The following is a 23,408-nucleotide window of genomic DNA, read 5'->3' as shown; positions in this document are numbered from 1 at the left end:
GGGTACAAGGTAATCACAGAGGTAAAAAGTATAATAATATAACTGTGTTGGTTATGCAAAACTTGGGAATGGGTAATAAAGGGATTAACTATCTTTTTAAGCAATATATCACCCGCAAGATATAAATAAAGTGGAAACTATTCAAAGGAAAACTACTTAAATGGTACATGGTCTTGAATATAACACTTTAAAGGAAATAATTAACCTTAATATAACCGTTATATTTATAGCCAGGAAAGGAGAGGGGTGATTTGGCAGAAACATTCAAGTGTATTAATATATTTAGGAAAGCAGAGGGAATTTAATAATGTTTGGGATACCCATTAGGCTATAATAATTTATTAAGGGAGAATTTCAGAAGAAAATATTGTCAGACTTCATGGGCCTACTTATAAATAACACAATAAGGAAACTCTCATTTGGCTATGTTATGAATATTACCTTTATCTATAAAAGTATATTATGTGATAGGAGAAATGTGTGTCATTTTAATGACACACTTTCTTATAACTTCTTAAAGATAATAACCAAAACCTGAATCCTTTTGGTTGCTATCAGTCTATTAATTATACCGACACCAGATGCATAACAAAAATTAGCTTTATTAAAAGATTTCAATTGGAAAAATAATTAACATTTAATAGTAACTTAAGCAATCAAAATATAACAGAGAAATAAACTACAGTTCTATAATAATCAACTAAAGCGATAACATAATAACTACAACAAGCAAGGAAAACAGAATAATGCAGAGATTAAACTATAAAGATAATTAAATCATATTTTCAAAATAACACAAAAATTAGCATGATGATAGGAGCTAAATATTTGGTTAAAAACCCTCTAAAGTAATTGCAGAGAATCAGGTAAATTAATAATTATGACAAACCGTCAGATAATAATTTATCTCAATTCTTGATTCAACCGGTGTTATCGTCGACAAATAAGACCAGGTGGTAGGAATTTTAAAAAGAAAAACACAAAGCTATAAAACAATTAATTAATTTACCTGATTAAATAGACAAAGATATTTTACATTCCTTTGCAAACAGGAATCAAGCTGTCAGGTCGTAGGTCTGTCCGAGTAGGCTAAACTAGACTCAGCAGTTATAATACAATAATCTCGGACCTCTGTAGTTGATTAGCAAATTACCAACTCCATATATGATGTGACCAGTTCCAAAATATAGGAAAAATGACCCCCTCCCATTGGTCTAGACCCTGTATATTCCCATTCTCTCATCTACGATGAGTCATTAATTATATTTTAACCATTAATTAACATAAAATTAATTAGATGAAATATTATTGTTCTAACAGTAGATGGCTCCCGCATATAGGGTAAAAATTCAAGGAAAATACTTATTTTATTTATGTTTACCCCAACATTCCTAAACTACAGTCAAGGTTATAAATTGCACTTATTTACAGAAATAAGCAACTAGCTGGAGCCTAAGCAAGTAAACTACCTTGAATTATGGAAAACATATTGATATAAAACTGTAAGTCAGCAACACTGAGAAAACAAAATTCAATGTTATAATAGATGAGCCCTGGTTAGGCTTAAATAAAAAAAACAACATGGAGTCTGTTGTGTCATGAAAAATTCATGACAGCTAAGTATGTTAAAGAAGAAGTCAGTTTCTGAAATGTTACCCTACTAGATCTGTCGCGGTCAAATTTAAGTGGTATTATTATGAAGTGGAGAGCTTCTAGGAGCAAAAACAGCCCAGCCATGAAGTGGTAGACAACACAAATTTAGAGAGCATGGTTGGCAAGTTCTGAAGCGTGTAGCACATAAACATTGCTTATGATCTGTTGCTTCACTCACTACAGAGTTTCATACTGCCCCTGGAAGCAACATCAGTGCAAGAACTGTGCGTTAGGAGCTTCATGAAATGGGTTTCCTAGGCAAGCAGTTGAACACAAGCCTCATATAAACATGCACAATGTCAAGCACTGGCTGGAATGGTGTAAAGCATTCTGTCACTGGACTATGGCACAGTGGAAATGTATTCTCTGGAGTGATAAATTACACTTCAATATCCAAAAGAATCTGGGTATGAATGATGTAGGATGAACACTACATACCAGAATGCATAGTGCCTACTGTAAAGATGGATGGAGGAGAGATAATGGTCTGGGGCTGTTTTTAAGGGTTTAGGCTAGACAGCTAAGATTCAGTCGGCTAGATTTAGAGTTTTGTCAGTAACAACCCGCGTAGCTAACGCTGGCTTTTTTCTGGCCGCACCTTTTAAATACCTCTGGTATTGAGAGTTCACAGAATGGCTGCGTTAGGCTCCAAAAAAGGAGCGTAGAGCATATTTAACGCAACTTCAACTCTCGATATCAGAGTTGCTTACGGACGCGGCCAGCTTCAAAAACGTGCTCGTGCACAATTCCCCCATAGAAAACAATGGGGCTGTTTGAGCTGAAAAAAAACCTAACACCTGCAAAAAGCCGCGTTCAACTCCTAACGCAGCCCCATTGTTTGCTATTGGGAAACACTTCCTACATCTGCACCTAACACTCTAACATGTACCCCGAGTCTAAACACCCCTAACCTTACACTTATTAACCCCTAATCTGCCGCCCCCGCTATCGCTGACCCCTGCATATTTTTTTAACCCCTAATCTGCCGTTCCGTAAACTGCCGCTACTTACATTATCCCTATGTACCCCTAATCTGCTGCCCCTAACACCGCCGACCCCTATATTATATTTATTAACCCCTAATCTGCCCCCCACAACGTCGCCTCCACCTGCCTACACTTATTAACCCCTAATCTGCCGAGCGGACAGCACCGCTATTATAATAAAGTTATTAACCCCTAATCCGCCTCACTCCCGCCTCAATAACCCTATAATAAATAGTATTAACCCCTAATCTGCCCTCCCTAACATCGCCGACACCTAACTTCAAACATTAACCCCTAATCTGCCGACTGGAGCTCACCGCTATTCTAATAAATTTATTAACTCCTAAAGCTAAGTCTAACCCTAACACTAACACCCCCCTAAGTTAAATATAATTTAAATCTAACGAAATAAATTAACTCTTATTAAATAAATTATTCCTATTTAAAGCTAAATACTTACCTGTAAAATAAATCCTAATATAGCTACAATATAAATTATAATTATATTATAGCTATTTTAGGATTTATATTTATTTTACAGGTAACTTTGTATTTATTTTAACCAGGTACAATAGCTATTAAATAGTTAAGAACTATTTAATAGCTAAAATAGTTAAAATAATTACAAAATTACCTGTAAAATAAATCCTAACCTAAGTTACAATTAAACCTAACACTAAACTATCAATAAATTAATTAAATAAAATACCTACAATTATCTACAATTAAACCTAACACTACACTATCAATAAATAAATTAAATAAAATTCCTACAAATAAATACAATTAAATAAACTAACTCAAGTACAAAAAATAAAAAAATATTTACAAACATTAGAAAAAAATTACAACAATTTTAAACTAATTGCACCTACTCTAAGCCCCCTAATAAAATAACAAAGACCCCCAAAATAAAAAAATGCCTTACCCTATTCTAAATTACAAAAGTTCAAAGCTCTTTTACCTTACCAGCCCTGAACAGGGCCCTTTGCGGGGCATGCCCCAAAGAATTCAGCTCTTTTGCCTGTAAAAAAAACACATACAATACCCCCCCCAACATTACAACCCACCACCCACATACCCCTAATCTAACCCAAACCCCCCTTAAATAAACCTAACACTAAGCCCCTGAAGATCTTCCTACCTTATCTTCACCATACCAGGTTCACCGATCGATCCAGAAGAGCTCCTCCGATGTCTTGATCCAAGCCCAAGCGGGGGGCTGAAGATGTCCATGATCCTGCTGAAGTCTTCATCCAAGCGGGAGCTGAAGAGGTCCATGATCCGGCTGAAGTCTTCATCCAAGCGGGAGCTGAAGAGGTCCATGATCCGGCTGAAGTGTTCTATCAACGGCATCTTCAATCTTCTTCCTTCCGGATCCGTGTTCATCCCGCCCACGCGGAACATCCATCTTCACCGACGACTTCCCGACGAATGACGGTTCCTTTAAGGGACGTCATCCAAGATGGCGTCCCTCGAATTCCGATTGGCTGATAGGATTCTATCAGCCAATCGGAATTAAGGTAGGAAAATTCTGATTGGCTGATGGAATCAGCCAATCAGAATCAAGTTCAATCCGATTGGCTGATCCGATCAGCCAATCAGATTGAGCTTGCATTCTATTGGCTGACCGGAACAGCCAATAGAATGCAAGCTCAATCTGATTGGCTGATCGGATCAGCCAATCGGATTGAAGTTGATTCTGATTGGCTGATTCCATCAGCCAATCAGAATTTTCCTACCTTAATTCCGATTGGCTGATAGAATCCTATCAGCCAATCGGAATTCGAGGGACGCCATCTTGGATGACGTCCCTTAAAGGAACCGTCATTCGTCGGGAAGTCGTCGGTGAAGATGGATGTTCCGCGTCGGCGGGATGAACACGGATCCGGAAGAAAGAAGATTGAAGATGCCGTTGATAGAAGACTTCAGCCGGATCATGGACCTCTTCAGCTCCCGCTTGGATGAAGACTTCAACCGGATCATGGATATCTTCAGCCCCCCGCTTGGGCTTGGATCAAGACATCGGAGGAGCTCTTCTGGATCGATCGGTGAACCTGGTATGGTGAAGAAAAGGTAGGAAGATCTTCAGGGGCTTAGTGTTAGGTTTATTTAAGGGGGGTTTGGGTTAGATTAGGGGTATGTGGGTGGTGGGTTGTAATGTTGGGGGGGGTATTGTATGTGTTTTTTTTACAGGCAAAAGAGCTGAATTCTTTGGGGCATGCCCCGCAAAGGGCCCTGTTCAGGGCTGGTAAGGTAAAAGAGCTTTGAACTTTTGTAATTTAGAATAGGGTAGGGCATTTTTTTATTTTGGGGGTCTTTGTTATTTTATTAGGGGGCTTAGAGTAGGTGTAATTAGTTTAAAATTGTTGTAATTTTTTTCTAATGTTTGTAAATATTTTTTTATTTTTTGTAACTTGGTTCTTTTTTATTTTTTGTACTTGAGTTAGTTTATTTAATTGTATTTATTTGTAGGAATTGTATTTAATTTATTTATTGATAGTGTAGTGTTAGGTTTAATTGTAGATAATTGTAGGTATTTTATTTAATTAATTTATTGATAGTGTAGTGTTAGGTTTAATTGTAACTTAGGTTAGGATTTATTTTACAGGTAATTTTGTAATTATTTTAACTATTTTAGCTATTAAATAGTTCTTAACTATTTAATAGCTATTGTACCTGGTTAAAATAAATACAAAGTTACCTGTAAAATAAATATAAATCCTAAAATAGCTATAATATAATTATAATTTATATTGTAGCTATATTAGGATTTATTTTACAGGTAAGTATTTAGCTTTAAATAGGAATAATTTATTTAATAAGAGTTAATTTATTTAGTTAGATTTAAATTATATTTAACTTAGGGGGGTGTTAGTGTTAGGGTTAGACTTAGCTTTAGGGGTTAATCCATTTATTAGAATAGCGGCGAGATTCGGTCGGCAGATTAGGGGTTAATAATTGAAGTTAGGTGTCGGCGATGTTAGGGAGGGCAGATTAGGGGTTAATACTATTTATTATAGGGTTATTGAGGCGGGAGTGAGGCGGATTAGCAGTTAATAACTTTATTATAGTAGTGGTGAGATCCACTCGACAGATTAGGGGTTAATAAGTGTAGGCATGTGGAGGCGACGTTGAGGGGGGCAGATTAGGGGTTAATAAATATAATATAGGGGTCGGCGGTGTTAGGGGCAGCAGATTAGGGGTACATAGCTATAATGTAGGTGGCGGCTCTTTGCGGTCGGCAGATTAGGGGTTAATTATTGTAGGTAGCTGGCGGCGACGTTGTGGGGGGCAGGTTAGGGGTTAATAAATATAATATAGGGGTCGGCGGTGTTAGGGGCAGCAGATTAGGGGTACATAAGTATAACGTAGGTGGCGGTCGGCAGATTAGGGGTTAAAAAAATTTAATCGAGTGGCGGCACCTCGGTTTAGGGGTACATAGGTAGTTTATGGGTGTTAGTGTACTTTAGAGCACAGTAGTTAAGAGCTTTATAAACCGGCGTTAGCCCAGAAAGCTCTTAACTACTGACTTTTTTCTGCGGCTGGAGTTTTTTCGTTAGAATTCTAACGCTCACTTCAGACACGACTCTAAATACCGGAGTTATAAAGATCCCATTGAAAAGATAGGATACGCAATTGACGTAAGGGGATCTGCGGTATGGAAAAGTCGCGGCTGAAAAGTGAGCGTTAGACCCTTTCCTGACTGACTTCAAATACCGGCGGTAGCCTAAAACCAGCGTTAGGAGCCTCTAACGCTGGTTTTCTCGGCTACCGCCAAACTCTAAATCTAGGCCAGTGAAAGGTAATTTTAATGCTACAATGCTACAGAATGCAAAGACATTTCAGACAATTGGGTGCTTTCAACTTTGAAGCAACAGTTTGGGGAAGGGCCTTTTCTATGTCAGCATGTCTGTGCCCCTGTGCACAATGTAAGGTCCTTTAAAACATGGTTTGGAACTTGAGTGACCTGCACAGAAACCTGACCTCAACCCCACTGAAAACCTCTGGAATGAATTGGAATGCCAATTGTAAGCCAGTCCTTCTCATCCAACATCAATGCCTTACCTCAAAAAAAAATGCTCTTTTGGCTGAATGGGCACAAATCCTACATTCTGTATTCTGGTTCCTCACCCTGCTGTTTTCAACATGTGATTTTTGCATTTGACATTAATTAGGTGTTAGAAAACTTTTCTTCTGATTATTTATGGTGTTTTCCTGTTATATATGTTATTTGAATCTTTTTCTTATGCACAAAGGTTATCACATCTTTGTTGTGTTACTTAATTAGCTTTGTATTGATATTATTAAATTATTTTCCTTATAAAGAATTATAAAACGAAAAAAAAGAAAAAAAAAAGGATATGGGCTAGCACGTGGCTCGCAAGTTTGAGGCAGCAAAGACAGACAATATTTATATATAAATGCTTAGAAAGGTATTAAAGTAATTTTTACTTATACATCAGAAATTAATTACAACATTGCAAAAGATCTGCAAACAAAATAAATGTTTTAAATTATTTTATTGCAGGAAATTAATTTTTCTAATACCAAAGACAGCATTCAAAATGTTATAATTTTTTATCGCAGGAATCTTAGGGCTAGATTACAAGTGGAGTGCTATTGTTTGCACTTTGAGCAATATAGGGTTTTTGAGACCGTTTATGCTCAATCAATATCAGGTTTTCAAGGCCGTTTGTGCACAAGTTAAATTCTGTTGGAAAGTAAATGCGAACGCGATTTAAAATATGAATGACGTGGCCTCAGAGCTCTAGTTAACTGTTATGCTTGAATAAAAAGTTACACAAAACATATTTAAAAATACATTTAACAGTACAATTACACTCATAATAACACTATCTGTTAAAACTTATTTTAAAAAATTGCAATTAAAAAAGGGCTCAAAGATATGAGGGGGCCAATTTATCAAGGCGTCAATCTCGACGCATTCGCTGAGGTCAATACACTCGCCAGACATCCCTGATACAAATCTACATTCAACGGTCTTATTTATCAACACGTCTGTCAAACTTACTTGCGTCAAGTCAGACGCGAATAGCATCAGACTGTTGATAAATAAGAGGCATCGATGTAGAATATACCCTTATTTATCAAATGATCTACCCTGAATTTCCATCAAATGAAGACAGTTTTGTCTATTTTTTCCAACTGTATTTAATTTCATTACTGTCCATGAGCAAGCACATTTCTCTGTTTCATCTGTTAATGTCCAAGAAATAGATAGATTTATACTTTAACAAACAATAATATCTCATAGAAAGTTATTTTTCTATTTATTTTTTATACAATAAATCTGATATTTTCACATACATTAATGTGTATTTGTATTTCTAGAAATCATGATGGGCAAGATTACATATGCGGTATCGCCCGCAAAAGCCAGCAATGCCGTTTTTATGCGGTTTTGGTATCACATATACAGAGCCGCATATAAATGAGGCGTGTATATTTCACCCGTCGCCCGCAATTTTTACTCCCATAAGCTAACATAGAACCGCGTCGCAAATCGGTATCACATATTCAGCGCAAGGACTTATGCAGTGAAAATGGAGAAATTTTACTCCATTTTCACCTCTCCACACATAGGCAGGTGCAGCATGACTTGCACTGAGTATGTGAGCAGCATAACCCCCTGAAAATAGTAAATAACACATGCGCAATATCTATCTGCCTGTCAACTGTCATCTCCCCACCGCAATAACTAATAAACTATATTAAACCCTAATCCACCAACCCCCACATTGCAAAACATCTAATTAACCTATTAACCCATTAAACCGCCATCACCCCACAGCACAATATACCTTAATAAACTATTAACCCCTAATCTGCCATTCACCCATATCGCAAAAGGAAACATGTTGAAAATGAAAAAAACAACCTTTTTTGATGTACTGCGCTTAGATTCACATAATACAAATTTGTGAAACTTTGAGTGCTGATATCCCCGTCTGTTATTTTGAAAATGTATTTCCTAATTGCAATTACCTTTCTCTCTTTCTAAAAAATATATTTTCCTTTCTGTTTCAACCTTTGTCACTGTATAAAGTGCTTTTAATATTAGTTAGTCTTCACTTTTTTATTTTTTTATTAATAATCTAAAACATAGTTGAGTTCATCTATGACCCCTGACAGCATATCTGAACCCTTTTCAAAGAAGTGGCAAAAATTGATCATAAATATGTTTAATTCATTTTATACATTATCAGATTCTATGGAGAAGTTGACAAATCTGTAGAATAATATTTTTTTCTTATTTTTAGGGCTACTTTGGGGACCCCTGGAACGTGTTTGATTTCCTAATTGTTATTGGCAGTATTATTGATGTCATCCTGAGTGAAATAGATGTAAGTTACAGTCCTCATGGGATAAGATATCTTATATGATACATCTTTTTTTCTTTTCTTTTTTTTTTTACTTTTTTATGTTTGGACATCTTACCAGATTGAGTGTGTTACACATTATCTTTTTTGTTGATATATACTTTTGATGTAATAAGGGTGTGTGCAACAAAAGGGCATGCACTTAGTTGAATAGAAAATAATACATATAATTTGTTGCAAATTTTTTATAATGCAATAATTCTATTCTGTGTGTAGGAAACAAATTTGAGCAGCCAAGAAATTATTTGTGCTTCTTTTGTTACAATGCACTGCCAGAGACCAGCAGAGAGAAGCCGGGAAACTTAAATACTGTGTCCTCTTCCATTGCCTATCTCTATCTGCGTCTTGCTGCTTTTGCTATATAACTACTCTATTTGACTGCATTCTCTAAATTATCTTTCTGCTTATATTCTGTGACTTCACTCTTTGCCTATATTCTCTCACACTAACCTTTGTTGTCAGACTTTGTCCTTCATTCTTTTTTCTTTACATTTTCATTTCTCATTATATCCAAGCATAATCACCCACTTTGAGTAACTTTATGGATACCAATAAGCTACCATTTATAAATTATGTGCAGCTCATGCATACAAGAAGCAAAGCCCATTGCTTCTCATGTTGCTACTGATATTATGTTGTTCAACAAGTTTTTGTTTGTTTTTTGCCTCTCTCCTGAAAAAAATTCTTCTGACACCAATGGCCCAGTGTTTGTCTGTCAGGTTTATCATTCCTTTAGACTGTATATGGCAACAGGGTCGGCTCCAAGGGGGGCATTGGGGGGCAATGCCCACCCAAATGGAATGCTGTGCCCCCCAGGGCAACCGCCTAATTGGAGAGCAGTGATTTTACATTTTTTTAAAAAAAAAATTACATTTTAAAAGTGACGGAACTTCCAGGGTCCCAAAGGTTGAATAAACCATTTGCAGCCACTGGACCCTGGAGATTCGGCACTTAGGAGGGCCCAGCAGCACCATTTCCTTTCCCTCTAAGGTGCCAGCAGTCAGTGTCGGTATAAGCTCCTCCTCCAGCCTAAAGCGTGCATGGCGCTCTGTTATCCAACAGCACATTTATGGCCTGATCCCTCTTCCATCTATCCTGGCTGGCCGGCTTTCACTGTCTGTCTATTACACAGAGCAGACAGACAGTGTGTGGACCACCGCATTCCTTTAACTTTATCCTCTGAGCACCAGAGATTCAGGTAAGATGCTGTGTCATGTTTGTTTGTTTTTCCTAAGAAGTAAATAATTCTCCTCATGGTCTGTAGACCACTTACTGATATCCAGTCATTTCAATTGGAAACTGCAACATGTGCTCTCTCCTAAGTTGTCTGTATGTGTGCCGTAACAGCTGTTAAGTGTGTTTGTGCCAGAGCTATATCTGCATAACCACAACTATATTCAGGTTTTCATTGTAACCAAAAAGTTTTTGAAGTGGAATTAAATGATCAGTGCTTCTGGGCTTTTCATGCAGAAATAACTTCTCTTTTCCTATTTAGAAAATATCTATTATAATTGTGGAATTAATGGATTACTAAGTTGATAATGATGTGTAAGTTACTGCACAGTTTGAGAGCTGTTGGTTTATCTAATGTCTCATCTCCTGCACATAATTAAATCAGGATCTGATAGCTTGTTCATTGGGGCTTTTGGAGTGCTTATGAGGGAAGATAAGATTTCTGGTAAATATTATTAATAATATCTGTACAAGTAATGTACTGCTTGACATTCAAACTTATTTGATCATTAGTAGGGTCATTGGTAGAGCTACACATGCAAACAGTGTCCACTGGCTGTGTCATAAGTGGGACCGAGATAGTGTGACACTAGGGGATAACGAGGAATGTTTTTTTTAAATTGTATTATTATTTAACATATTTTATAAATGTACCCCCTATACTCCTTGAGCTATGACAAATGTAACCCCTGCTCTTCCAGAAATATAAACAAATCTAACTCCTGCACAGCCAGAGATCTGATAAATGTAACCCTTAGACTGCCACAGTAGGTCTGCTCCTATTTTGACTCTCATACATTCTTTGTAAATGCGTGCCCCCTCGTGAAAAAAAAATGCCCCCCCATTTCATTCGTTCTGGAGCCGACCCTGTATGGCAATACTAAGAATGTGTATCTCATTAGCACTACATGTATTGTAATTTAGATTTCAGTCCATATTATATGTCCATATTGTATGTCAACTTCAATCTTAGTTCACACCTTTCTTTTTTTATTTTCATCTTCTTTCATAAAAAATCCTATTTTTTTTTAGCAAAAGCAGTAATCCTGTTTTATTGCCATTTGTTTGAACCATATGACAAAAATGACTTCTAGAAAGTAATGTTACTCCTTATTTGAAAGAAGAGTCTGTCCCCTTTCACATTAAGGGTTAATGCTTGATGAGTTGAGAAAAAATTCAGGCGCTTCACCCATTTACTTCAATAAACCTGGTGTATAATAGATTCAGAAATTGCCATTTTATATTTAACTAGAGGGTTATGTGAGTGTACTTTAATTACTTTAAACCAGGAGTGCAAATCGGAAAGCTATAATTTTCACACTAACATTGTGAAATCTACATGATCAGGTAAGATTTTCCCTTTCCAACGAAAGTTCACAAGGTTGTAAGGAGCTTGTGTACGGCAAATCCCAGGATAATTTGCTCCCTTTTGTTCCCATATGGAGGCCCATACTAAAAATTGTAAACTTCAACTGAAACTCCCATGCCTTTATTGTTCAATGTCCAAACACTTATTTATTTTCCAAAATGTAAATGCTGATCCTCTGTTTTAAGATCCAGAATCCTGAAAAAGCTTGTCTTAGATTGTTATTGACAAAAGTGGGATGCTTCATATTAAACCAAATATTAAATGTGAGCCTTATTTTACATTTGAAATATTATTTAAAGATTGTAGAATTCTGTATTAAAGTGTCATGATACTCACATTTTCTTCTGTTATGTGTGATCAGTCCACGGGTCATCATTACTTCTGGGATATTATCTGCTCCCCTACAGGAAGTGCAAGAGGATTCACCCAGCAGAGTTGCTATATAGCTCCTCCCCTCTACGTCACCTCCAGTCATTCTCTTGCACCCAAAGACTAGATAGGAGGTGTGAGAGGACTATGGTGATTATACTTAGTTTTTAGAACTTCAATCAAAAGTTTGTTATTTTATAATAGCACCGGAGCGTGTTATTACCTCTCTGGCAGAGTTTGAAGAAGAATCTACCAGAGTTTTTCTTATGATTTTAACCGGAGTAGTTAAGATCATATTGCTGTTTCTCGGCCATCTGAGGGAGGTAAAAACTTCAGATCAGGGGACAGCGGGCAGTTGAATCTGCATTGAGGTATGTAGCAGTTTTTATTTTCTGAATGGAATTGATGAAAAAATCCTGCCATACCGTTATAATGAACATGTATGTATGCTTTACACTTTAGTATTCTGGGGATGGTATTACACCGGAATTACTCTGTAAAAGTACATTAAACCTTTTATTAGGTATGTTTCATGTTAAACGTTTTTGCTGGAATGTAGAATCGTTTGCATTAATGAGGTACTGAGTGAATAAATATTTGGGCATTATTTTTCCACTTGGCAGTTTGCTTGTGTTAATTATGACAGTTTCGTTTCTCTCTCACTGCTGTGTGTGAGAGGGAGGGGCCGTTTTTGGCGCTCTTTGCTACGCATCAAAAATTTCCAGTCAGTTTTTCTGCATGATCCGGTTCATCTCTAACAGAACTCAGGGGTCTTCAAACTTCTTTGAAGGGAGGTAGATTCTCTCAGCAGAGCTGTGAGACTTATATAGTGACTGTGATTTAAAACGTTGCTCTGTAATTTTTATGTTTAAAATTTAATTAGTGTTATTTTACTAATGGGAACAAACCTTTGCTAAAAAGTTGTGTTGTTTGTTAAGAGTGATGCTATAACTGTTTTTCAGTTCATTATTTCAACTGTCATTTAATCGTTTAGTGCTTCTTGAGGCACAGTACGTTTTTATTAAATAAAATTGTAACCGAGTTGCATGTTTATTGCTAGTGTGTTAAACATGTCTGATTCAGAGGAAGATACCTGTGTCATTTGTTCCAATGCCAAGGTGGAGCCCAATAGAAATTTATGTACTAACTGTATTGATGCTACTTTAAATAAAAGCCAATCTGTACAAATTGAACAAATTTCACCAAACAGCGAGGGGAGAGTTATGCCGACTAACTCGCCTCACGTGTCAGTACCTGCATCTCCCGCCCGGGAGGTGCGTGATATTATGGCGCCTAGTACATCTGAGCAGCCATTACAGATAACATTACAAGATATGGCTACTGTTATGACTGAAGTTTTGGCTAAATTACCAGAACTAAGAGGCAAGCGTGATCACTCTGGGGTGAGAACAGAGTGCGCTGATAATTCTAGGGCCATGTCTGATACTGCGTCACAGCTTGCAGAGCATGAGGACGGAGAGCTTCATTCTGTAGGTGACGGTTCTGATCCAAACAGATTGGATTCAGATATTTCAAATTTTAAATTTAAATTGGAAAACCTCCGTGTATTACTAGGGGAGGTCTTAGCAGCTCTCAACGATTGTAACACTGTTGCAATACCAGAGAAAATGTGTAGGTTGGATAAATACTTTGCGGTACCGGCGAGTACTGACGTTTTTCCTATACCTAAGAGATTAACTGAAATTGTTACTAAGGAGTGGGATAGACCCGGTGTGCCGTTCTCACCCCCTCCAATATTTAGAAAGATGTTTCCAATAGACGCCACCACACGGGACTTATGGCAAACGGTCCCTAAGGTGGAGGGAGCAGTTTCTACTTTAGCTAAGCGTACCACTATCCCGGTGGAGGATAGCTGTGCTTTTTCAGATCCTATGGATAAAAAATTAGAGGGTTACCTTAAGAAAATGTTTGTTCAACAAGGTTTTATATTACAACCCCTTGCATGCATCGCGCCGATCACGGCTGCGGCAGCATTTTGGATTGAGTCTCTGGAAGAGAACCTTAGTTCAGCTACGCTGGACGACATTACGGACAGGCTTAGAGTCCTTAAACTAGCTAATTCATTCATTTCGGAGGCCGTAGTACATTTAACCAAACTTACGGCTAAGAATTCAGGATTCGCCATTCAGGCACGTAGGGCGCTGTGGCTAAAATCCTGGTCGGCTGATGTAACTTCTAAGTCCAAATTACTTAATATACCTTTCAAGGGGCAAACTTTATTTGGGCCCGGTTTGAAAGAAATTATTGCTGACATTACAGGAGGTAAGGGCCACGCTCTACCTCAAGACAAAGCCAAAGCTAAGGCTAGACAGTCTAATTTTCGTCCCTTTCGGAATTTCAAAGCAGGTGCAGCATCAACTTCCACTGCACCAAAACAGGAAGGAGCTGTTGCTCGTTACAGACAAGGCTGGAAACCTAACCAGTCCTGGAATAAGGGCAAGCAGGCCAGAAAACCTGCTGCTGCCCCTAAGACAGCATGAACCGAGGGCCCCCGATCCGGGACCGGATCTAGTGGGGGGCAGACTCTCTCTCTTCGCCCAGGCTTGGGCAAGAGATGTCCAGGATCCCTGGGCGCTAGAGATCATATCTCAGGGATACCTTCTAGACTTCAAATTATCTCCCCCAAGAGGGAGATTTCATCTGTCAAGGTTGTCAACAAACCAAATAAAGAAAGACGCGTTTCTACGCTGTGTACAAGATCTATTATTAATGGGAGTGATCCATCCGGTTCCGCGGTCGGAACAAGGACAAGGGTTTTACTCAAACCTGTTTGTGGTTCCCAAAAAAGAGGGAACTTTCAGGCCAATCTTGGATTTAAAGATACTAAACAAATTCCTAAGAGTTCCATCGTTCAAAATGGAAACTATTCGGACAATCTTACCCATGATCCAAAAGGGTCAATACATGACCACAGTGGATTTAAAGGATGCTTACCTTCACATACCGATTCACAAAGATCATTACCGGTATCTAAGGTTTGCCTTCTTAGACAGGCATTACCAGTTTGTAGCCTTCCATTCGGATTGGCTACGGCTCCAAGAATCTTCACAAAGGTTCTGGGTGCCCTTCTAGCGGTTCTGAGACCGCGAGGAATTTCGGTAGCTCCGTACCTAGACGACATTCTGATACAAGCTTCAAGCTTTCAAACTGCCAAGTCTCATACAGAGTTAGTTCTGGCATTTCTAAGGTCGCATGGATGGAAAGTGAACGAAAAGAAGAGTTCTCTCTTTCCTCTCACAAGAGTTCCATTCTTGGGGACTCTTATAGATTCTGTAGAAATGAAGATTTATCTGACAGAAGACAGATTAACAAAGCTTCTAAATGCATGCCGTGTCCTTCATTCCATTCAACTCCCGTCAGTAGCTCAATGCATGGAGGCGATCGGCTTAATGGTAGCAGCAATGGACATAGTTCCCTTTGCACGCCTACATCTCAGACCGCTGCAATTGTGCATGCTGAGTCAGTGGAATGGGGATTACTCAGATTTGTCCCCCACTCTGAATCTGGATCAAGAGACCAGAAACTCTCTTCTATGGTGGCTTTCTCGGCCACATCTGTCCAGGGGGATGCCGTTCAGCAGGCCGGACTGGACAATTGTAACAACAGACGCCAGCCTTCTAGGTTGGGGCGCTGTCTGGAATTCTCTGAAGACTCAGGGACAATGGAGTCAGGAGGAAAGTCTCCTGCCAATAAACATTCTGGAATTGAGAGCAGTTCTCAATGCCCTTCTAGCTTGGCCCCAGTTAAAGACTCGGGGGTTCATCAGGTTTCAGTCGGACAACATCACGACTGTAGCTTACATCAACCATCAAGGAGGGACAAGAAGCTCCCTAGCAATGATAGAAGTATCAAAGATAATTCGCTGGGCAGAGTCTCACTCTTGCCACCTGTCAGCAATCCACATCCCGGGAGTGGAGAACTGGGAGGCGGATTTCTTGAGTCGCCAGACTCTTCATCCGGGGGAGTGGGAACTTCATCCGGAGGTCTTTGCCCAAATACTTCGACGTTGGGGCAAACCAGAGATAGATCTCATGGCGTCTCGTCAGAACGCCAAACTTCCTCGTTACGGATCCAGATCCAGGGATCCGGGAGCGGTTCTGATAGATGCTTTGACAGCACCTTGGAACTTCAGGATGGCTTATGTGTTTCCACCCTTCCCACTGCTTCCTCGATTGATTGCCAAAATCAAACAGGAGAGAGCATCAGTGATTCTAATAGCGCCTGCATGGCCGCGCAGGACTTGGTATGCAGATCTAGTGGACATGTCATCCTGTCCGCCTTGGTCTCTACCTCTAAGACAGGACCTTCTGATTCAGGGTCCATTCAAACATCAAAGTCTAACTTCTCTGAAGCTGACTGCTTGGAAATTGAACGCTTGATTTTATCAAAACGTGGTTTTTCTGAGTCGGTTATTGATACCCTGATACAGGCTAGGAAGCCTGTTACCAGAAAGATTTACCATAAAATATGGCGTAAATACCTATACTGGTGTGAATCCAAAGATTACTCCTGGAGTAAGGTTAGGATTCCTAGGATATTGTCTTTTCTACAAGAAGGTTTAGAAAAGGGTTTATCGGCTAGCTCATTAAAGGGACAGATCTCAGCTCTGTCCATCTTGTTACACAGGCGTCTGTCAGAAAATTCAGACGTCCAGGCCTTTTGTCAGGCTTTAGCTAGGATCAAGCCTGTGTTTAAAACTGTTGCTCCGCCATGGAGTTTAAACTTAGTTCTTAACGTTTTACAGGGTGTTCCGTTTGAACCCCTTCATTCCATTGATATAAAATTGTTATCTTGGAAAGTTCTATTTTTAATGGCTATTTCCTCGGCTCGAAGAGTCTCTGAGTTATCAGCCCTACATTGTGATTCTCCTTATCTGATCTTTCACTCAGACAAGGTAGTTCTGCGTACTAAACCTGGGTTCTTACCTAAGGTTGTCTCTAACAGGAATATCAATCAAGAGATTGTTGTTCCATCCTTGTGTCCAAATCCTTCTTCAAAGAAGGAACGTCTTCTACACAACCTGGATGTAGTTCGTGCCCTCAAGTTCTACTTGCAGGCAACTAAAGATTTTCGCCAAACTTCTTCCCTGTTTGTCGTTTATTCTGGACAGAGGAGAGGTCAAAAAGCTTCTGCTACCTCTCTCTCTTTTTGGCTTCGTAGCATAATACGTTTAGCCTATGAGACTGCTGGACAGCAGCCTCCTGAAAGAATTACAGCTCATTCCACTAGAGCTGTGGCTTCCACTTGGGCCTTTAAGAATGAGGCCTCTGTTGAACAGATTTGCAAGGCTGCAACTTGGTCTTCGCTTCATACTTTTTCCAAATTTTACAAATTTGACACTTTTGCTTCTTCGGAGGCTATTTTTGGGAGAAAGGTTCTTCAGGCAGTGGTTCCTTCTGTATAATGAGCCTGCCTATCCCTCCCGTCATCCGTGTACTTTTGCTTTGGTATTGGTATCCCAGAAGTAATGATGACCCGTGGACTGATCACACATAACAGAAGAAAACATAATTTATGCTTACCTGATAAATTCCTTTCTTCTGTTGTGTGATCAGTCCACGGCCCGCCCTGTTTTTTAAGGCAGGTACATATTTTTTAAATTATAATTCAGTCACCACTACACCCTTGGTTTCTCCTTTCTCGTTGGTCTTTGGTCGAATGACTGGAGGTGACGTAGAGGGGAGGAGCTATATAGCAACTCTGCTGGGTGAATCCTCTTGCACTTCCTGTAGGGGAGCAGATAATATCCCAGAAGTAATGATGACCCGTGGACTGATCACACAACAGAAGAAAGGAATTTATCAGGTAAGCATAAATTATGTTTTTCTCTTTCATGATACAGTATACCATTTTAAAAAGTTTCCAATTTACTTATTTTATCAAATTTGCTATGTACTCATGTTATCCTTTGTTGAAGAGATATATAGATAGTTAGGGCCAGATTACGAGTGGAGCGCTTTTAAACGCTTTTGCTCTCGCGCTACCTGTGTTAGAAGTCAACTTTTTGTGTGCGATGAGTTGCGCTTGTATTACTAGTTGAAAGTAAAATGTTATCGCTTGCACGCTATCCCGATGCACACAAAAAGCCGGACTTACGGGGGGGCGTGTTTAAGCAGCGCCGTGATAAGAAGCAAATACGGACAGCTCCTCTACTAGAAATTATATTTTCATAAGTATCTTCTCCCAAATATATTACTTTGACTCACTGTTTCACATATTTACTAAGGAGAAGTCAAGGAGCAGTTCGATATAATTATTCATGAGATATCACAAGCAGAATCCATACTGGGTGAGTCTGCAGACGGCGGCCGCCATTCACATATGCAATTTCCCCCCTCGGTTCCCTCTGTAACCGAGTAACGCAGTATTCATCTGCAACAAACATCAACATTCAACTTTTTTCTACTAATACCAGCATTCAAATATCTGTAAGGTATCCTAAACGATCTTTACACAATCGTCATGACGACTACTATAAAGGATTTAATAGACAAGCTTGTGAGGCGGGTGGACTCCCACATGGCCCTTCTGACTTCAGAGCTCAGATACGCTACTCGGGCAGATCATACAGAGACTCCCACACTGATACACAAGATTAGCGGGGAAACCCATACCGAGGTGGAGACGGCGAGAGGAGATCATGCCTTAATATCGGAGGTAAGGAAGTCCCCGCCACAACAGATGCAGAACACATGCACTCAGAGACAGGATAATGGCGCTAATCCAATACCCCTGCAAGTCATGGTAGCGGTCGCCCCTGTAATTTCTAACCCTGGTGGACAGCAAGCTTACCTACGCAAGTTGAACCCGCTTGCTCTGCTACTATATGAACTCTCAACATGGTCCGATCGCAAGATGCTGCATAACGGCCATTTTCCTGCACTAGTGAAGTGTGATAGCAGCAATGGACAGGGGTTGCAAATTTTGTTGTCTGCTGCGATGTTACAATGGGACCCAGGTGGAGGACAATCTTCTTGCTATGGATTTAGAGCCCATGACAGGGCCCCAGTGAGATATACTGACAGTCCTGAAACATTTTTGTTCTACAATTAAGTATATTAACCCAATGTTTTCATATGAATGTAGATAGGTTCATAGTATGGTTCTACTTAGACATAGTTAATACACATTATATTATACCAGGTAATAGGGGAGTTGTCATTATGTTTTGGGACAAGGTATGAAAAATCATTTTGCTTATGTTTTTTATGGTAAAGTGTTGTACTGAACTTGGTGAAGACACTTATAATACTAAGATCTGTATGTAACCTACTGACAAATTTTAAGCCCACACATTGCAAGCTCTTAGGTAGTCGAGTACTGTATTATGGCTGCCTTTTTTACTAATTGAAAACTGTCTCTGGGATTTGAGTAAGCTTTAGGAATGTCTGATAGACTATAGATTGCATTAGCTAATCAGAGGCCTTATCCTTAAAATTTAGTGTACTCAGAAAGCAAGCGGAGACTATGCTTTGCTTGTTATGGGCTACTCTGTCTGCGGCCGGGGCAGGGTGTCTATGTGCCATAGTTTAGAATCCCTTGGCTTAGAGTCCTAGAGGCTTATTAAAAAAAAGTGTTCTACTATATACATTTCTATTCTTGAGTAATTTGGGCCAAAACACATACCCTCATTTAAGTTGGGGCAGCTTATCTTCCCTTTATATTTCAAAAATCTTGTAAAATCATGAAGGGTAGGGATGGAAGATCTATATAAGTTGTACATGTACATGTCCAGGTTTTCGTATGTGAGAAAGAAGTGGGGATTTTAGTAATGTTGGCCCTTATGTGATCATCTTTTAGTCAGAGAGAGCAACAGACTGATTTTGGTAGATTCCTATAGTCGAGTCCTGGGCTATATGGACACAGGGATAAAATTAAAACAGATACTTATTAATACCTACCGTATTAGTTCTACCTCCCACTATAATTTCCAAAAGACTCCTAACTTATTTTTGAGACCTTCTGAGACTGGCATATAAGGGTGCCTTGTATGTTTTACTATTGTCATTTGCTGGTTCATATATCTATATACTTAAGCCAATCTTTCTCTTATGTAATATAAACGTGAATAGGTTCCAGAGTAACCTTATATGTTAAGTAAGGAAACATGGTGTATGGTGTTAACTATATTATATATTTTATCTCTTTTTTATTACTACTATACTTCAGTTAGTATTTTGCACCCTACGGGGTAAACATGTATCTATCATTTATGATCTTTGTTCTACATATGGCAGTTGAAAATATCATGCTAATAGACAGAACACTTTGCCAACGAGGTACTATAGTAATATTTTGTAAAATGTCGCTGTGGTATTAATCAACTCTCTTACACCAATTCATGTTACCATTATATACTTTGGATTTGTAAAGTTTGACATGTTTACTTTAATTAGTATTCTGCACCCTGCGGGGTAAAAAGGTATCTCTCATTTATGATCTTTATTCTACATATGACAGTTGAAAATATCATACTAATGGACAGAGTGCTTTACTAATAAGGTACTATAGTAATATTTTGTTTAAAGAATAAATAAATAAGGTATCAATGTAAATCTTATAATGTATATATCCGAGGTATACTGGTAATATAGTAGGATATACATGTTCTCAATATGTCTATTATGATTTACTATTATTATTAGCCATGTCAATTTTGTAATAACTTGTTTTTTTGTTTATATGTGGCTCTTGATTTGTTTTGCTAATTACCTAAATAAAAATCCTTGATTTAAAAAAAAAAAGCCGGACTTACAATATCGTGCACACAAAAACCTATTTCCCCATATAAGTCAATAAAGCAAAAAAGAGGAAAAACCCTTACACACCACTCACGCGGTAAGGTAACCCAAACGCATATTCTCAAATGTGCTGACCTGACATGAAACTATGAATATTTCACAATCCATTGTTCTTCACATAGAAGAATATGCTCTATTTATTTATTCATAAATACAGATTTCTATATATATCTGATGGTATTTTGGTACTATATATATATATGCAGCGTCGAAAAATTTCGGTTCGGATCAATTCGGACCGATTCGGATTTCGGTTCAGATCGATTCAAATTCGGAAGAAATCGAATGAATTTGTATCAGATTCATTCGGATTCTTTCGGATTCGTAAAAAATTTGGGTTCGATTTGGTTCGAATCGATTTGGAATTTCGGGATTTCGGTAAGTGTTAAGGGGATATGCTGTGTATTACACTAGTATACTGTACAATACTAGTGTAATACACAGCCATCCGAATCTACCGAATAAATTCGAATCGATTCGGATTTATTCGGTAGATTCGGCACTACCGCAATTCAGAAATTCGAATCGATCCGAATCTCCGAATTCGACAAATTCGACCGAATCGAATTGCACATGTCTAATATATATATATACACCTATATATATGGATGATTATATATAGGTATAAAGATATATAGATTTATATAGGAATATCTATTTATAAATGCATAGAACATATTCTGCTATGTGCAGAACATTGGAATGTGAAATATGTAAATACACAGTATAATACTTCATTAAATATGAATATTGCATAAATATGCTTTTTCATCTACTTGACACCAAAGGGCTCCAATGCACTATATATATATATATAAGTGTGTGTGTGTGTGTGTGTGTATACATATGTATGTGTAGATATTTCTGTAAATGAATATATGAATACACATATAAAGACATAAATACATATACATACACACACATATACATCTTTAGAGATGTATATGTGTTTATCTCTATGTTAAAGCCCTTTGCCTGCCGTTTTTAACACCTGAGATCTCATATCTTTGCGCCTTTTTAACTTTTGTGTACAATAATTTTCAAGAATCATTTTTACTAGATTTAATTATTAGTGTAACTGTATTATGTAACGTATTTTTGATGTGTTTTTTGTGACACTCATTCTAGCGTAAATCACGATAGCAGTCACGCGTTCGCATTTACTTTAAACTTGTTATATGATCGCAATTTAATTTGCGTGCAAATGAAAGTAAAAATCCAATATAGCTTGTGCACAAACGTTAGTGCTCTACTCGTAATCTGGCCCTTAGTGCTGCTATCTAGGGCTCTTGCTAATGTATAACTCCTGCAAAACGGCTGCCATATAGTGCTGCAGACATGTGCACGCTCCTGAGCATATCAAGAAAATTAATAAAATTTGATAATAGAAGTAAATTGAAAGCTGTTGTGTATGCTCTTTCTGACTCATTTTTGTTTTTATGTTCCCTTAAAGGGATAGAAAGGTCAATAATGAAATGTGCATAGTATTTCAATTTCAATTATAAGCGTTTTTTGCAATATACTTTCACTAGCAAAAATGCTTCTAGTAAAATATATTACTGGTTATCAGTGGCATACACACATATGCTGCAAGGGCCTGTGCACCAGTATTTAAACACCACATCTTCTTAGAGAGTCAGCAGTGGCTTGTATGGCACAAATTATGTCTTCAGAAGCAATACACACCACCGTCACCTCTCTGAGCAGGCATTGTGTTTGAAAACTGGTGCACAGGCCCTCACAGGATACGTGCGTATGCCGTGGAAAAACTAATACATTTTACTAGAAACATTTTCAAATTGAAATACACCCATGCACATTTCATTTTTGACCTTTCTATCCCTTTAAATATGAGGCTAGTATTAGCTTTGAAGAAAATAAAACACTGTGGACTGAGGTGTGCAAGTTCTACATGAGATCTGCAATTGCTTATCTTGCTAGATATAATCTCTTCTATTTACAAATTTGGGCTAGATTACAAGCAGAGTGGTAATTGACGCTCCCGCTCAAACGTTAACTTTGCTAGAAGTTAGCTTTTTTTGCGTTGGGTAGCGTTGGGTAGCGCTGGTAGTGTATTTTCAAGTTGAAAGTAAAAATGTTGTGCTTGAGAGATACCTTACGCACACAAAACGTTAATCACAGGATATTGCATTCACAATAACCCCATAAGTTAAAAAAACACCTACACTTGCTTGTTAAACCCCATCTCAATAAGCCCTCCTATTCTAATAACCCTCTAAACAGCTACATCCCCTTATTCGTTTAACCCCTCAACACTATTAACTCCTAATCTGCCACATCCCCCGTCGAACACTACCCCGTTACACTATTAACCCCTAATCCACCACATCAACATCACAAGCAACCCCAGTTAAACCGCACTAACCCCCACACCGCTTAACCCCTAAACCACAATTACCCCTACTGCAAAGACCTTACACTACTTAACCCCTTAAACCACCATTACTTCCACCACAATAACCCCTACACTACTTTACCCCCTTAACCACAAAAAGCCCCCTAAAAAACTAAAACTAAAATAAATAATAATAAGTTAAACCTATCTTTTAAA

General features: G+C 38.3%; 1 protein-coding gene across 2 annotated transcripts in view; it reads left to right on the top strand.

Annotated features, from left to right (window-relative positions):
• CACNA1S (calcium voltage-gated channel subunit alpha1 S) overlaps nucleotides 1–23,408 on the top strand; it is a 572,869-nt gene that overhangs the window by 422,054 nt on the left and 127,407 nt on the right. For both annotated transcript variants that reach the window (XM_053706913.1, XM_053706914.1), the window contains exon 29: nucleotides 8,924–9,007. In XM_053706913.1, the coding sequence (XP_053562888.1) occupies nucleotides 8,924–9,007 (84 nt within the window). The remainder of the gene's footprint in view (nucleotides 1–8,923; nucleotides 9,008–23,408) is intronic.

This window comes from Bombina bombina, chromosome 3, assembly GCF_027579735.1.
Source record: "Bombina bombina isolate aBomBom1 chromosome 3, aBomBom1.pri, whole genome shotgun sequence".
Taxonomy (NCBI): domain Eukaryota; kingdom Metazoa; phylum Chordata; class Amphibia; order Anura; family Bombinatoridae; genus Bombina; species Bombina bombina.
This window is presented reverse-complemented; position numbering and strand designations above follow the sequence as displayed.